Source organism: Halichoeres trimaculatus, unplaced genomic scaffold, assembly GCF_033239565.1.
Source record: "Halichoeres trimaculatus isolate MK-OKI-2021-1 unplaced genomic scaffold, fHalTri1.1 fHalTri1_scaffold_14, whole genome shotgun sequence".
NCBI classification, from domain to species: domain Eukaryota; kingdom Metazoa; phylum Chordata; class Actinopteri; order Labriformes; family Labridae; genus Halichoeres; species Halichoeres trimaculatus.
Genome location: NW_027437192.1, coordinates 10632810 through 10650244, shown reverse-complemented (window position 1 = coordinate 10650244; position 17435 = coordinate 10632810). Strand labels below are relative to the sequence as shown.

Genomic DNA, 17435 nt, shown 5'->3' with positions numbered 1-17435 from the left:
TGTTTCACGAGTTTTCCTAAATATGTCTTGCAAATGTTTTCTATGGCTTTAGGGCTGAGGCTATTTAATGAAGCACTTTGGATTCCTGGGCTTTTATTCCCCCAACCTCTGCTATTGTCACACAGAAAAAAAAAAGATTTCGCCCAAGTGATTTTACCGCCGCTATCGTTTATTCTTCTTCTTCTTGTTCTTGTTCTTCTTCTTCTTGTTTTTTTTTTTTTTTTTTTTTTTACTTTGGTAGCCTACAATGTTGAGCCTGAACTTCGGCAAAAATAATAAAACCTTTTGAGGCAGCTGTCCGGTCTACGGCTTGAAAAAACAACAGTAACGTAACAGAACAACATGAAGTCGCTTTGGACTCTGACAGCGCTCAGGCTTCATCTTTTGGACAGACTACATGCTTATTCTTCATAAGATATGAAGCAAATAAGCGTTTTCCCTTTCCCATCAGCAGAAACACCTGCTGACATGACAGCAGCCATCTGCCGAACGCACCTCCCAAATAATAAAGGAAGGCTATGTTTATATGACTCCTACAAAGTTAATCAAAACTGTTAATTTCGTTGGCACATATTTTTTAGATAACGAAAATAATCAAGGAAAGGCTAAACGTGATAAAACATTTATGATTTGTTATCAAATAATGCGCAGATACAAGCAGCTGAAATGAGCTTTCTCCGCAGGGTGTCTGGGCTCAGGCTTAGAGAGGGAGTTTAGAGTACGGGCTGATCTTTTTTCAGGAGTCCCACGGGTCACGGGATTCCCATGGGATTCCCACAGGATGGGAGTCAATTTTACTGTTAGCCACGGAATTGGGATGGTAGCCTACAGGATGAAAGGTTTACGGGAGCAGACGGGAGCGGGAACCAATCAGGAAGGTAAAATACAATGTGTGACGTGCCGGCATTTTGTAGTTTATTTCCAATAAGCCTACACTGTAAGGCGTGTATAAAGAACTACACTTTACAGGAGCCAACAGGGCTCCTGACAGCTGCCTTCCGCCAAAATTCAATGAAGAACAGCAATCAAGGGAGTAAACACAGGTGTAGAATACCATGTGCTACAAACTGACTGCAAACAATGCCTTGTTCCATCTGATCTTTAGAGTCACCATTTTGGTGCTTTTTGCTTCCTTTTGACATTAGAGCTCCACATTATAACTGGCAGGCTCGTCGGGCTCAAAGCGCAACTGAAAGGCTCCGGGTCAGCTGAGTGCGCGCTCCACTGGCTCACTCAAGCCAGTTATATAGCTAATGCCTTTGAAAATAATAATAATCACATCTTTTTCATAAAATACCAAACTGTTGTTTTGTTAGTGATTGGTGTGAGATCATGCCATTATTGACAGATTCAAATTTCACGTCTGTTCCTCTGCACGCGCGTAATGGATGAGAGGCACCGCTGCAGACAGCTCCGCTGCTCTCTCCCCCTGTCCCAGCAGTGTGCTTAAAGCGTCAGGTTGTTGGATAAATTGATTGAAAGTTGAAATGGTTGTGTCTATTCAAAGATTAAAGGAATGAATTAAATTTTAAAGAAAATTTATGGAAATAATGACCTGACTGAGGGAAAATACAAGTCACATATCTTAAACCCTGTTAAAATGTAATCCTGTGTGTCCTGTGTGTGAGTTTTTTAACCATGTAAGCCTGTAGGCTGAGGCCCATCTGTAGCCAGATGTTGCCAAGGTGATCATTATTTACCAATTGCCATCAGAGAGCTGGTGGAGTCTGTTGATTCCCAACACATTCCCTTAGAAATCAGGGTGTAAAGGTGCTTGCAATTCTGACAAAAAGAATGATGATGAAGCATGAATCAGTGTAATCTAAAATTGGATTTAAAAGTTTGACTGGCTGAATCAATACAGGAATTAAAGGAAGGAATTTAAATTTACAGAAAAAAAATCAAGGAAAATAAGGAGCTGACTCAGGGAAATGGAAGTCAAATGCTGTTAAAGTGTGATACTTTTTGCCCTGTGTGTGTGTGTGTGTGTGTGTGTGTGTGTGTGTGTGTGTGTGTGTGTGTGTGTGTGTGTGTGTGTGTGTGTTCAATCATGTAAACCTGTCTGCTGAGGCTTATCTGAAGCCAGATTTTGCATTGGTGATCACTGATAAATTAACACACACATGCTTGTCTTTGTTCCTGGATGTTTTGATGAGTTACTATAAACAGCTGCATGAGATCAAAGGTTTCCACGGTGACCAGCTCGTCAAGGGCAGCAGGTGCAGGTGCACAACTTTGCCCTTGTTACTGTAATCTTCTGAAGATTTTGTGGCAAAGCAAGAGTCCGAATCTCCTGTCACCTTGCCAAAACCGTGAGGGCTAGAATAAAAATGAACACACCGTAGGAATCCTGAGACCCAGAGGAAGCTGTCCGTCTAAATTTCATGCATGAAGGTCAAGAAACGAACCCACGAGAGCGATAGATAGATGAGGGAAATTTTACTGATCTCTGAGAAAACCCCTCAGGAAATAACATGGAGGTATATGGGGATTTTTTTGAACTTCTCATGACAGTTGGCCATTTTGTGAAAAAGTGCTCCATCCTTTTGCTTTAAAAACCACTTTGTCAGAAGCAGGACAAGCCTCCCTCCATTTTGATATATAAAATGCCTATGTGGAGCGAACATTGTGACCAAAAGAGCAGTTTACCCAGAAATTTTTCAGGTCTTGTTTCCCCCTCTCCGTGCTCTGTCGTTTGAATCTCCCACTCTGAGCCAAAACATTCCGTCCAATACACACCAATGTTAAACGGCTCGAAGAGCTGAAATGCATCATGACCTTTGAAGGGTCATTGTGAAGAAACTATGAATGCTAGGAAACATTTGAAACCCACTGAATGAAGCCAAAAGGTAGCTTAATATTTTGAAGTTTAAATGGAGTTTGTAGCTGAATGTATGACTGAATGAGAAGGGTTTGAAGCAGGCTGAAAAAATGTCCTGAAAGGAGAAAATTTTGAAAATTCCTCATTCATCTCTATGAGACCAAAAAACGCACAAATTCTGAAATATCTCGGAAAGTATTTGTGAAAAGTTTCTGAAGAGTCATAGCCCCCTTGTCCCAACTGAAACACACGTTTTGAAGTTTGAACGGTGAAAATCGGTTGAAGTTTGTCTGAGTTTTAGCGGTCCAAAAAAGTGGGCGGAAGAATGAAGAAGAAGAAGAAGAAGAATAAATTTTTTTGTCACAGAAGAACATATACTGTGAATGCATTGCTGCATTCACAGCAACTAGAGAAATTGCATTTCCTTGCAGAAAATGCGTTGAAATGCTGAAGCTGAAGAAATGAAAATACTAGTGGAAAAAGCTGAAAATGTGAAAGAAAACAGCTAAATAGTTGAACAAAGTATGAACTGAGAATTTGGAGTGTAGAGGGAGGGAAGAGGAAGGGAACAAATTGTGAAGACTGAGTAAAGAAGGAGTAAAGAAAAAAGGTGAGTTTAAAGTGATGTAGAAGTTAAGAAGAAAGGCAGAAGAGAAAAAGTGAGAAAGAAAGTAAAAGAAAAGTTGAGAGAAAGTTAAGAAAAAATAGCTAAGGAAAATGAAGTGAAGACAAAGTGGATAAAGACAGTGGATACAGTGAAAAATATAAATAAGTCTAAAAAAGTTAAAATAAATGAATAAATAAAAAAAGAGAGAAAGATCAAAAGGTGAAATCTCCAATAATGTAGAAGAAAGCAGAAATCCATGACTAATGTGTAAATAGCATAAAGGATAATAGGGCCAGTTTAATGTGTGTACAGAGTCTTAAGTCAAGGACTGCAAAAGGTAGAAGCAGTTGAAGTTGAAGGAGTTTTAGTGGATCAGCAAATTATTTTAGTGTCTGTCTTTGCTGGTAAAATTGTTTTAATAAAGTGTAATGATTTAAAGGTTAAAAACGGCTATAGATGTGATGCAGAACTGAAAATGTGGAATTGAGAGACTAAGAAGTAGCAGAAAAAAAGTACAGAGGTTAATGTAGCACTAATATTAGAAGAAGAAGTAGTAATTCAAAAAGAGAAATCAGAAATCTATGACTAATGTGTAAATAGCATAAGAATAATAGGACCAGTTTAATGTGCAAACAGAGTCTCAAATCAAAGTCTGCAGAAGGTAGAAGCATTTCAAGTTGAAGGACTTTTAGTGCAGTGTTTCCCAATCCTGGTCCTGGGGGCCCCCTGCCCTGCATGTTATTAATGTTCCTGTCTCCAACACACCTGATTCAAATGATCAGCTCGTCATCAAGCTCTGCTCAAGCCTGATAACGAACCATTCATTTGAATCAGGTGTGCTGCAGAGGGGTAACATCTAAAATATGCAGGGCAGGGGGTCCCCAGGACCAGGATTGGGCAACACTAATTTAGTGGATCAGCAGATTATTTCAGTCTCTGCTTTTGATGGTAAAATGTTTTTAATAAAGTTAAATCATTTAAATGTAAAGAAAAGGATTGAGATGTGAACCAGAGCTGAAAATGTGGAATTGAGAGAATAAGAAGTAGCAGAAATAGGGGGGAAAGTACAGAGGTTGATGTAGCACTAGTATTAGAAGAAGGAGTAGTAATTCAGACGTTAGTAATCAGAAATCTATGACTAATGTGTAAATAGCATACAGGATAATAGGGCCAGTTTCATGTGTGAATAGAGTCTTAAGTCAAAGTCTGCAGAAGGTAGAAGCAGTTGAAGTTGAAGGAGTTGCAGTGGATCAGAAGATTATTTTAGTGTCTGTCTTTGTTGGTAAAATTGTTTAAATAAAGTTTAAAAAGGCTATAGATGTGAAGCAGAGCTGAAAATGTGGAATGGACAGATTAACAATTAGCAGAAATAGGAAAAAATACAGAGGTTTATGAAGCACTAATATTAGGAGAAGAAGCAGAAGTTTGACAAGTTAAAGCTGTGGAATAAATTGTGTGAATAGTGGAGCATGAGGATTAAGTCAAAGGGGGAGGTATGGTATTTTAAGTAACTGAAGTAGTGATGGAAATATCACTGCATGTAAAGGTCTGGGATGTGTGAGGGACAGAAAGAGCACACACACATGTGTGTCTTTGTTCCTGAATGTTTTGATGAGTTAGTATAAACAGCTGCATGAGATGAGAGGTTTAATAGATATAGTGGAAATGTAAATTATCCTAAAAGAGTTAAAATAAAAGAAAAAAAATAAGAGAAAGATCAAAAAGTGAAATCTTCAAAAATGTAGAAGAAAGCAGAAATCTATGACTAATGTGTAAATAGGATTAAGGGTAATAGGACCAGTTTATTATGTCAATGAGGTCTTTAAGTCAAAGTCTGCACAAGGTAGAAGCAGTTGAAGTTGAAGGAGTTGCAGTGGATCAGGAGATCATTTGAGTCTGTGTTTTTGTTGGTAAAATGTTTTAAATAAAGTTTAACCATTTAAAAGTTAAAAAAGGGGGGTTAAGATGTGAACCAGAGCTGAAAATGTGGAATGGAGAGAAGAAGTAGGAGAAATAAGGGAAAAAACAGTACAGAGATTAATGTAGCACTAGTAATAGAAGAAAAAGTAGCAGTTTGAGAATTATAAGGTGTGGGAAAAAGTTGTTTGAATAGTGGAGCATGTAGATTAAGTCAAAGGGGGAGGTATGGTCTTATAAGTAACTGAAGTACATGTGTGTCTTTGTTCCTGGATGTTTTGATTACTTAGTAAAAAACAGCTGCATGAGATCAACGGTTGTCAAGGAGACAAATGCTCGTTAGTCTGCAGGTGCAGAACTTTGCCCTGCTCATGTGTTACTCTGGGCATTTTGTGGTGAAGCAAGAGTCTGAATCTTCTGTCATCTTGCCAAAACCGTGAGGGCTAGAATAAAAATAAACACACCATAAGAACCACAAAATCCTGGGGAAGCTGAAGGTGCAACTTTCATGTATGAAGATGCAGAACTGTGTCATTGAGAGCAGTTTGCAAATGAGGGAAATTCCACTGATCTTTGAGAAAACTCCTCAGGAATTAACATTGGAGGAGATGGCGTGAGGGTGTAAAAACTTCATGACAGCTGGTCATTTTGTGATAAAGTGCTTGATGTTTTTGCTTTAAAAGCCATTTTGTCAGAAGCAGGACAAGATTAGCTACCGTGTGATGTATGTTTTAAGTTTCTACTGTAAATATTTCAGAAGTTACGACAATTCTTTGAAAGACAGCAGCAACCTTTCTGCAAGAGTGTGTCGCACTCTAGCTAACGATGATTGCACTCTAGGAAGCTGAGATTTTAGGGCAAAGTGGGAAAAGTTTATGTTGCTTGAACAGTGAAATCTCAAAAACAGTAAAAGATATTAAAGAGCAGACAAAAACCTAAAGAGTGGAAAGATAGCTGAATATTTTAAAGTTTAAATGAAATCTGTAAGAGGAAGTATAAGGAGGCTAGAACTTCTGAAAGTTGAAGGAGATTTTTCAAGAGAAGCTGAAGTTTCCAATGCATTTCAGATGGAGTATAATTTTCATAAAAAGCTGAATAATTCAAAAAGTTTAAGGGTTAAATACCACAAAAGTCATAGCATAAATCTCCAAAAGAAGCTGAATAGTTTGAAATTTGAACGGTGAAAATCGGACAAAATTTGAAGGAGTTTTAGCGAACCAAAAAACGTACGGAAGAATAAGAAGAAGAAAAAAAAGAAGAACTAGAGAAATTGCATTTCCTTGCAGGAAATGCGTTGAAATGCTGAAGCTGAAGAAATGAAAATACTAGTGGAAAAAGCTGAAAATGTGAAAGTAAACAGCTAAATAGTTGAACAAAGTATGAACTGAAAATTTGGAGTGTAGATGGAGGGAAGAGGAAGGGAACAAATACTGTAGACAGAGTAAAGAAGGAGTAAAGAAAAAAGGAGAGGTAAAAGTGATGTAGAAGTGAAGAAGAAAGGCAGAAGAGGACAAAGTGAGAAAGAAAGTAAAAGAAAAGTGGAGAGAAAGTGAAGAAAGAATAGGTAAGAAAAATGAAGTGAAGACAAAGTGGATACAGTGGATACAGCGGAAAATATAAATAAGCCTATAAAAGTTTAAATAAATGAATAAATAAAAAAAGAGAGAAAGATCAAACAGTGAAATCTCCAATTATGTAGAAGTAAGCAGAAATCTATGACTAATGTGTAAATAGCATAAAGGATAATAGGGCCAGTTTAATGTGTGAACAGAGTCTTAAGTCAAGGTCTGCAAAAGGTAGAAGCAGTTGAAGTTGAAGGAGTTTTAGTGGATCAGCAGATTATTTTGGTGTCTGTCTTTGCTGGTAAAATTGTTTAAATAAAGTTTAATGCTTTAAAGGTTAAAATGGCTATAGATGTGATGCAGAGCTGAAAATGTGGAAATTGAGAGAATTAGAAGTAGCAGAAAAAAAGTACAGAGGTTAATGTAGCACTAATATTAGGAGAAGAAGTAGTAATTCAAAAAGAGAAATCAGAAATCTATGACTAATGTGTAAATAGCATAAAGGTTAATAGGACCAGTTTAATGTGTAAACAGAGTCTCAAATCAAAGTCTGCAGAAGGTAGAAGCAGTTCAAGTTGAAGGACTATTAGTGCAGTGTTTCCCAATCCTGGTCCTGGGGACCCCCTGCCCTGCATGTTTTTTATGTTCCTGTCTGCAACACACCTGATTCAAATGATCAGCTCGTCATCAAGCTCTGCTCGTCATCAAGCTCTGCTCAAGCCTGATAACGAGCCATTCATTTGAATCAGGTGTGCTGCAGAGGGGTAACATCTGAAATATGCAGGGCAGGGGGTCCCCAGGACCAGGATTGGGCAACCCTAATTTAGTGGATCAGCAGATTATTTCAGGATCTGCTTTTGATGGTAAAAGGTTTTTAATAAAGTTAAATCATTTAAATGTAAAGAAAAGGATTGAGATGTGAACCAGAGCTGAAAATGTGGAATTGAGAGAAGAAGAAGTAGCAGAAATAGGGGGGAAAGTACAGAGGTTGATGTAGCACTAGTATTAGAAGAAGGAGTAGTAATTCAGAAGTTAGTAATCAGAAATCTATGACTAATGTGTAAATAGCATAAAGGATAATGGGGCCAGTTTAATGTGTGAACAGAGTCTTAAATCAAAGTCTGCAGAAGGTGGAAGCAGTTGAAGTTGAAGGAGTTGCAGTGGATCAGAAGATTATTTTAGTGTCTGTCTTTGTTTGTAAAATTGTTTAAATAAAGTTTAAAAAGGCTATAGATGTGAAGCAGAGCTGGAAATGTGGAATGGACAGATTAACAATTAGCAGAAATAGGAAAAAATACAGAGGTTTATGAAGCACTAATATTAGGAGAAGAAGCAGTAGTTTGACAAGTTAAAGCTGTGGAATAAATTGTGTGAATAGTGGAGCATGAGGATTAAGTCAAAGGGGGAGGTATGGTATTTTAAGTAACTGAAGTAGTGATGGAAATATCACTGCATGTAAAGGTCTGGGATGTGTGAGGGACAGAAAGAGCACACACACATGTGTGTCTTTGTTCCTGAATGTTTTGATGAGTTAGTATAAACAGCTGCATGAGATGAGAGGTTTAATAGATATAGTGGAAATGTAAATTATCCTAAAAGAGTTAAAATAAAAGAAAAAAAAATAAGAGAAAGATCAAAAAGTGAAATCTTCAAAAATGTAGAAGAAAGCAGAAATCTATGACTAATGTGTAAATAGGATTAAGGGTAATAGGACCAGTTTATTATGTCAATGAGGTCTTTAAGTCAAAGTCTGCAGAAGGTAGAAGCAGTTGAAGTTGAAGGAGTTGCAGTGGATCAGGAGATTATTTGAGTCTGTGTTTTTGTTGGTAAAATGTTTTAAATAAAGTTTAACCATTTAAAAGTTAAAAAAGGGGGGTTAAGATGTGAACCAGAGCTGAAAATGTGGAATGGAGAGAAGAAGTAGGAGAAATAGGGGAAAAAACAGTACAGAGATTAATGTAGCACTAGTAATAGAAGAAAAAGTAGCAGTTTGAGAATTATAAGGTGTGGGAAAAAGTTGTTTGAATAGTGGAGCATGTAGATTAAGTCAAAGGGGGAGGTATGGTCTTATAAGTAACTGAAGTGCATGTGTGTCTTTGTTCCTGGATGTTTTGATTACTTAGTAAAAAACAGCTGCATGAGATCAAAGGTTGTCAAGGAGACATGCAATTAAGCTGCAGCTGCAAAACTTTGCCCTGCTCATGTGTTACTCTGGGCATTTTGTGGTGAAGCAAGAGTCTGAATCTTCTGTCATCTTGCCAAAACCGTGAGGGCTAGAATAAAAATAAACACACCATAAGAAGCACAAGATCCTGGGGAAGCTGAAGGTGCAACTTTCATGTATGAAGATGCAGAACTGTGTCATTGAGAGCAGTTTGCAAATGAGGGAAATTCCACTGATCTTTGAGAAAACTCTTCAGGAATTAACATTGGAGGAGATGGCTTGAGGGTGTAAAAACTTCATGACAGCTGGTCATTTTGTGATAAGGTGCTTGATGTTTTTGCTTTAAAAACCACTTTGTCAGAAGCAGCACAAGATTAGCTACCATGTGATGTATTTTTTATGTTTCTACTGTAAATATTTCAGAAGTTATGACAATTTATTCAAAGACAGCAGCAACCTTTCTGCAAGAGTGTGTCGCACTCTAGCTAACGATGATTGCACTCTAGGAAGCTGAGATTTTAGGGTAAAGTGGGAAAAGTTTATGTTGCTTAAACAGTGAAATCTCAAAAACAGTAAAAGATATTAAAGAGCAGACAAAAACCTGAAGAGTGGAAAGATAGCTGAATATTTTAAAGTTTAAATGAAATCTGTAAGAGGAAGTATGAGGAGGCTAGAACTTCTGAAAGTTGAAGGAGATTTTTCAAGAGAAGCTGAAGTTTCCAATGCATTTCAGATGGGGAATAATTTTCATAAAAAGCTGAATAATTCAAAAAGTTTAAGGGTTAAATACCACAAAAGTCATAGCATAAATCTCCAAAAGAAGCTGAATAGTTTGAAATTTGAATGGTGAAAATCGGACAAAATTTGAAGGAGTTTTAGCGAACCAAAAAACGTACGGAAGAATAAGAAGAAGAAAAAAAAGAAGAATAAAGTCACAGGAGAACAATATGTTGAAATGCTGAGTCAGCATTTCAACATAATAAAGTCACAGGAGAACAATATGTTGAAATGCTGAGTCAGCATTTCAACATAACTAGAAAAGCAATTTCTGAAGAAATTGCGCTGTGAATGCAGAATGCTGAAGCAGCTTGCGCTGAACTGCTAATGCAGAATGCTGAACATGGATGACTGAAGATATGTCTGAAAATGGCTGAATGAAGTCTTAAATAACTCGCGCTGAAATGCTAAAGCAGAAGCTGAACATGAATGACTGAAGATGTGTCTGAAAATGGTTGAATGAAGTCATGCAAGGCTTGCACTGAAATGCTAATGCAGAACGCTGAACATGAATGACTGAAGATGTGTCTTAAAATGGTTGAATGAAGTCTTGAAAAGCTTGTGCTCAACTGCTGATGCAGAATGCTGATCATGAATGACTGAGGATATGTCTGAAAATTGTTTAAAGAAGTCCTGTAAAAGCTTGCGCTCAACTGCTAATGCAGAATGCTGAATTAGCCTGCCATGAACTCTTGGATGAAAGGAAATGAATGGTCGAATAAATGGAATGGATGAAGAAATTTAAAGTTTAAATGGTTGCGTCTATTCAAAAATTAAAGGAATAATTCAAATTTTAAAGAACATTGATGGAAATAATGACCTGACTGAGGGTAAATGTAAGTCGGCTTTCTAAAACTCTGTTAAAATGAAATCCTGTGTGTCCTGTGTATGAGTTTTTTAACCATGTAAGCCTGTAGGCTGAGGCCCATCTGAAGCCAGATGTTGCCATGGTGATCATTGTTCACCAACTGCCATCAGAGAGCTGGTGGAGTCTGTTGATTCCCAACACATTCCCTTTGAAATCAGGGTGTAAAGGTGCTTGCAATTCTGACAAAAAGAATGATGATGAAGCATGAATCAGTGTAATCTAAAATTGGATTTAAAAGTTTGAATGGCTGAACCAATTCAGGAATTAAAGGAAGGAATTTAAATTTAAAGAAAAAAATCTAGGAAAATAAGGAGCTGGAAATGGGAGTCAAATGCTGTTAAAGTGTGATACTTTCTGCCCTGTGTGTGTGAGTGTGAGTGTGTGTGAGTGTCTGTGTGTGTGTGTGTTTGTGTGTGTGTGTGTGTGTGTGTGTGTGTGTGTGTGTGTGTGTGTTTGTGTGTGTGTGTGTGTGTGTGTGTGTGTGTGTGTGTGTGTGTGTGTGTGTGTGTGTTCAATCATGTCAACCTGTCTGCTGAGGCTTATCTGAAGCCAGATTTTACATTGGTGATCAATGATAAATTAACAGACACATGCTTGTCTTTGTCCCTGGATGTTTTGATGAGTTACTATAAACAGCTGCATGAGATCAAAGGTTTCCACGGAGACCAGCTCGTCAAGGGCAGCAGGTGCAGGTGCACAACTTTGCCCTTGTTACTGTAATCTTATGAAGATTTTGTGGCAAAGCAAGAGTCCGAATCTCCTGTCACCTTGCCAAAACCGTGAGGGCTAGAATAAAAATGAACACACCGTAGGAATCCTGAGACCCAGAGGAAGCTGTCCGTCTAAATTTCATGCATTAAGGTCAAGAAACGAATCCACGAGAGCGATAGATAGATGAGGGAAATTTTACTGATCTCTGAGAAAACCCCTCAGGAATTAACATGGAGGTATATGGGGATTTTTTTTAACTTCTCATGACAGTTGGCCATTTTGTGAAAAAGTGCTCCATCCTTTTGCTTTAAAAACCACTTTGTCAGAAGCAGGACAAGACTACTTACATGCTGAGGGTTTATTTGTGTTGATAGCTCAAACAATGTGGCCAAGAGAGCAGTTTACCCGGAAGTTTCTCGGGTCTTGTTTCCCCCTCTCCGTGCTCTGTCGTTTGAATCTCCCACTCTAAGCCAAAACATTCCGTCCAATACACACCAATGTTAAACGGCTCAAAGAGCTGAAATGCATCATGACCTTTGAAGGGTCATTGTGAAGAAACTATGAATGCTAGGAAACATTTGAAACCCACTGAATGAAGCCAAAAGATAGCTGAATATTTTAAAGTTTGAATGGAGTTTGTAGCTGAATGTATGACTGAATGAGGAGGGTTTGAAGCAGGCTGAGAAAATGTCCTGAAGGGAGAAAATTTTGAAAATTCCCCATTCATCTCTATGTGACCAAAATTTCGTAAATCGTCGAATATCTCGGAAATTATTCGTGAAAAGTTTCTGAAAAGTCATAGCCCCCTTGTCCCCACTGAAACACACGTTTTGAAGTTTGAACGGTGAAAATCGGTTGAAGTTTGCCTGAGTTTTAGCGGTCCAAAAAAGCGGGCGGAAGAATGAAGAAGAAGAAGAAGAAGAAGAAGAAGAATAAATTTTTTTGTCACAGAAGAACATATACTGTGAATGCATTGCTGCATTCACAGCAATAATAACCTGCATCCTCTATTGTGAGATGATACTGGTAATGTTATGAGTAAAAGTAAAAAATGAGTACATTAGGAATTACTGAAGTTAATATTTATTAAACCATAAGTGTTTAAATATGTTTGTTTAAAAAATGCTTTAGAATTTACAGAAATGACCATTTTGATTGTAAAAATGTTTATGTATGTTTATGTAAATGTAGTTTAGACTAAACTATAGTTTAGCCTCAGTGCCAAGTTTGATCCTCTCCCCTCCGATACCCAATCCAGCTTTGAGGGGCTAGATTGGCGCCTAACCTGATACCAGGATCAGATCGGTGCATCCCTAAATGTTTTTAAACTAATCTGAGAATTCTAAGAAAAACATTAGAATAATGAGGTTAAAGTCGGAATTCTTCGGGAAAAAAAAGACCAATTAATTATTCTGACTTTAATCTCTGGATTCAGATCTTTTTTCTCATAATCCTGACCATAAACTGAAATTCAGAGAAAAACACACAAATTTACAGTTTTCTAACTTCATTCTCAGAATGCTGACTTTAATCTCAGTACAAAAAGCAGGGGAGTTCTGAGATTTGAGCAAGAAGAAGACCAGAGTCTTGACTTTGTTCTTAGAATGCTGCTTTTAATCTTAGATTACTGGGAAAAACACATGAGGACGAGAAAGTTAAGATTTTAAGAAAAAACATCAGAACTCTGTCTTCTATCCCAGGATTCTGAGATAAGAGTCAGAGTTCTTAGGAAAAAGTCAGAAAAGTTCAGTATTTTCACTGTAATGATGTTTTTTGAGGACCCCCTCTCATAACGACTTGCCTCTCCTTTATTTGGCTCAATCACATCACAGTATATAAGGAGACGTATCTTTTTGTGAAAACACATAAACTCGATCTTCATGCAGGAAGAGACGCTGTTAACAAACACACATACCCTCAGTGTCTTCTTGGCTCCGTCACTGTTGTTGATGATGATTGTATCAGGCCCCCCCATGGAGCAGATGTTCTTCAGTCGAGCTCCACCACAGACAGGAACAGTGGACACAGCAAAGTCCTGAACAGATGGAGGCGTAAACATTTAATTAACACCAACATTCCTTATCTAGTTAAGCAGCCATCACCCCAAAAATGTTTTTATTGAGCAGCATGAAAGGAGAAACTCGAGCGAAACCCGCTTTTGAAAAAGCAGCAATTCTGACATAAAAGGAAAAGCTCAAGCGTTACTAACAGCACAGTGTCAGGCTTTTACCACATGTAGCTCGGCACAAAGCGGCAGTTTGCTCTCAGGGATTCGAGGCAGCCATGCAGCTGCCATCTCTTGGACGAAAGGATTCACATAGTTTGAAAATCAGAGCCTGTGCAAGAGCACAAGCCTCTGACCAATGCTATTAGCAAGTTAGGAAATCCTTATGCTATGACCTCATCATTTCAGCAAGGCTCATAAATATCTCATGAAGATCTCATGTTGTTTTAGAATAGACCGGTTTCAGCAGTTCACAGACAGATTCAAGAATTTCTACAACATATGTATACGTAGTAGTTTGAAAATCTGCACACATTTAGTGGAGATATCCAGTATTTTTACTTTTCTTTCTTCATTGCCACATTTCACACGAGTAACCACAAGTGCGTGTGTGCTGAGAAAGGCACGAGTGTGTATAATGCACTTAAGAGAAGACGAGGAAATCAATACTAATAGGTGGGTCCAGTTGAGTCAGAGGGGGCCCTGCTGTGTGTTCTTCATTGTTTGGTCAATAAAACAGCCTCATTCATCACTGTTTACACACTACAATTCCCCAAATGCAATACAGCAAAGTGCCACCTGCTCACTTTGGCAGCTGGGTCACTTCACTGAAAGCATCCTGGCACTGAGGCTGCCTTTGTTGCTTTGGCTTTAAAAAATCTATGAATTGATTACTTCATGGATTTTTGGAGAAAGCTTTTGTCTGAGACTCGAGTCACTCCACGTTTTCTTACCCTAAAGGTGTCTGCCAGCACTTCTGCCCCGCTGCGGTTGGTGTGGGAGGAGAGGCCGACGAAGAACTCCCTCCCTGTGAAGAGGACGTCACTGCCCTCCAGCGTGGCCCCACCAGAGTCTGTATCATTCGAGCCCATCTCCATCACAGTCAGGTTGAGCTCTGACATCACCCTCTTCACTGCCTCTGCCTGGAGAGGAAGAAACGCAGTCACTGTAAACTTAACTGTCAAGGCAGTGACAAGTGTCTCTTGATTATCACAAAAAAGTACATATTTAAGTCTCACTAAAACATTTTTAGTGGACAAGATTTATCTTTGTTTGAGCCTTGCTGACTCCAAGCTCCTTAATGGTGCATTCAGGAACATCTGTCAGACTCCTTGACTCTTTTATGTCTTTCTAGGTTATTTCCATGATACATCAAGATTACAGAAGCAGTTCAACCAGTAATAACAAATCAAAAACTTCTTCTTTGATGAATGAAAAAGACTATTTCCTGCAAAAAGAACATCATACATAAATAATATTGAAAAATCTGACCCGAAAATCAAACATTGAAGGAAACAGACCCCAGAATAATGCTATCATCTGTTTGCTTATCTCTTGATTTTAAGATGTTTTGTGCTTTGCAGTTTACTCTAAAAGTCTTAGAAGTTGGAGTCTGTCATTAAGTGACAGCAAGGATCTTTAAGATATCAAGCTTAACTTTCAGACTGAAACGAACAGTAACTTGTGGCTACATTAAACAGTCTTGATCAAAGCAGAGGATTAGGGCGAGAAATTGCTCAACAGAGCCATTTTGTTCCCCACTGTGATACCTCGCTGCGTCTCTGATGTTTGTAGGGTCTGGTGATGAGTGCTGTGTTTCCCTGGATGACTGCCACATCCTCTATCCTCCAGCTCTCCGGCAGCTCGGGGTCAGGGGGGATCTCAATCAGCTGCAGGCCCACTTTCTGCCTCAGAGCTCCTGTCAGGCAACCGAACTGACGCTGCGCTTTGGCCAGGTCCACAGATATGTCCCCGTTTTCACGGCCGTCTACCACCTCCGCTTTCCCAAAGGTCTCAGGGATGCCTCGCACCACGGCGTGGGTGAAGCTGCCATACGGGCAAATATTTGCCATTATTCAAATACCAACAGTCACAGCCAGGAGACAAGGGTGAGGTAACAAAAGTTGTGTATGAGTCTGGTCAAAAGAGCAGGTGAATTCTAAATGAGAATGTGAAGAAGTGATGTGTAAAGGAGAAAAGAGTGGTGCATCTTAATTTCTGTCTTTCTGCTCTTTGGAGTTCCAAAGTCTCTCCTCCATCTACAGACACGAAGAAAAAGAGGTGGACGATCCCAGCCTAAGACAGAAAGAAGGACATTTCAATATACAACAATCCACAACACATTGGTACAACACTAGCTATACCAATACAAATATTTTGGTGGAAAAACTTCTTAAATGCCTGTAAAAAGTTCAAGGGCGGTTGAAATGACACACAAAGATAGCATGGCTGAAAGCGCACAAAAGTTGCCTTGTTCAAGGTAGAAACTCAGCAAGATGCTGCAAAACCTTTTCCTTGTCTGGACAGTGGGTGAAATTTGGGACAATTGGCCTTCTATCTCTGCTGTAACTCTCAGGAGCCACCCACTGTGAAGCTGCAGAGAGGGACCTGGTTCCCCTCCACACAGGATGTTTCCCAAATATGCTTCAGAAATAGAGCAACAAGTGCTGAGCTTTGATTTTCACTGTGTCATGAGGCAGCAAATATATATTTAGAGACTAATGTGCAAATTTAAGAAAGGATCACAGTCAATAGAGATTAATTCAAGTTGTGTATATGGTAAACACAGAGAAAGGCACACTTTGTGGGACAAATGCGTTTTGCACGTCAGTTTTAGTACTCGTTGCAACATGAAAATGAATATGAACATAAGAATATGAAACAGAACAAAACAAAACATCTTGAAGTGGGAGTGCACCGCCCAACAGTTCACTGCTCCTTCCCTGATACTTCTATGATGTTCCACATCTTTCTAACAGGAAACTAACCATCACCAACAGCCTCCACAAGTTGCAGAACTGACAAAATGAATCACAGTTACTTAATTTTTCTTACCTTTCTGTAAAAAGAAGCTGCTCCTTTGCTCAGCTACGTTACCTTCGGTGTGATTTAATATCCCAAACCGACCCAGTTCCCGTTACTCACTCGCTCCTTTTCCCCCTGCCTCTCTTTGCCAATGCAGCGAACGTTAGAACCTTTTTTTCCTGTTTGAATTTCAAAATAAGGCACATAACAAAAAGCGTTTTTCGTTATATAATTATCACACAGCAAAGAAAGATACACCATGTCTGGTTTCATGACTTGTGTTACACAGCTCAAACACAGCGCTTAAAAATCTCTGAATAATGTTGTTTCATAAAGTGTCTCAGACCAGGAGACAACATTAAGCGACCGTTATGCTCTTATTTTCTTAAACCAAGTCAGTAGGTTTCCGGTCTTTTCCCTCCATTTATGTTCTCTTGACACAGCTGTTCTACCCTTTCATCCCAGCACACCATCCCCCACACGTCCTGTCCAGATCCAACGTTGGCTTTAGACATCACATAGCCACTGTAGTCTTAGCCTTCAATAGACAAAAGCTCTCCAAACTTTTGTTACTGATTCATTTTTTTGCTGAAGTCCATTGACTTATCATTATTTAAAGTTTGTGAACAAAATTTTTTATTACTTCAAAACCTCTTGGAATAAATTTCAGTTTCAAAATTAAACTAGCTAATGTTGGCTTTAAACATTGCATTGCCACTGTATTTTAAGCCTTCAACATTTTGTAATTAAAACATTTGTTACCTAAGTTTAGTAAAGTATCAGTAGCTATAGGAAGTTTATTGAGAAATACTTTTTTCAACTTAGAAACTTAACTAAGAGTACAGCCAGTGAGCAGCTTGGTGATGCTGTCTCATTTCTAAAGGATGATGTTTCTTTTTACCCCTTTCCCTTGGCCCTTCAAACAGAGGGCCAAACAGATGGGTAGACAGTGGAGTAAAATGAAGGGGAAGAGCTAAGG

The 17435-nt window shown here is 38.6% G+C and overlaps 1 protein-coding gene across 1 annotated transcript in view; it reads right to left on the bottom strand.

Moving 5' to 3' along the window:
* The window catches only part of ddah2 (DDAH family member 2, ADMA-independent), a 36448-nt gene extending 19838 nt beyond the window's left edge, over positions 1 to 16610 (bottom strand). Inside the window, exons 1-4 of the mRNA XM_074687017.1 lie at positions 16487 to 16610; positions 15202 to 15727; positions 14386 to 14574; positions 13343 to 13462 (exon numbers count right to left, since the gene is read on the bottom strand). Of these exons, the coding sequence (XP_074543118.1) occupies positions 13343 to 13462; positions 14386 to 14574; positions 15202 to 15504 (612 nt within the window). The 5' untranslated portion in view covers positions 15505 to 15727; positions 16487 to 16610. The remainder of the gene's footprint in view (positions 1 to 13342; positions 13463 to 14385; positions 14575 to 15201; positions 15728 to 16486) is intronic.
* Between the last annotated feature and the right edge of the window lie 825 nt (positions 16611 to 17435).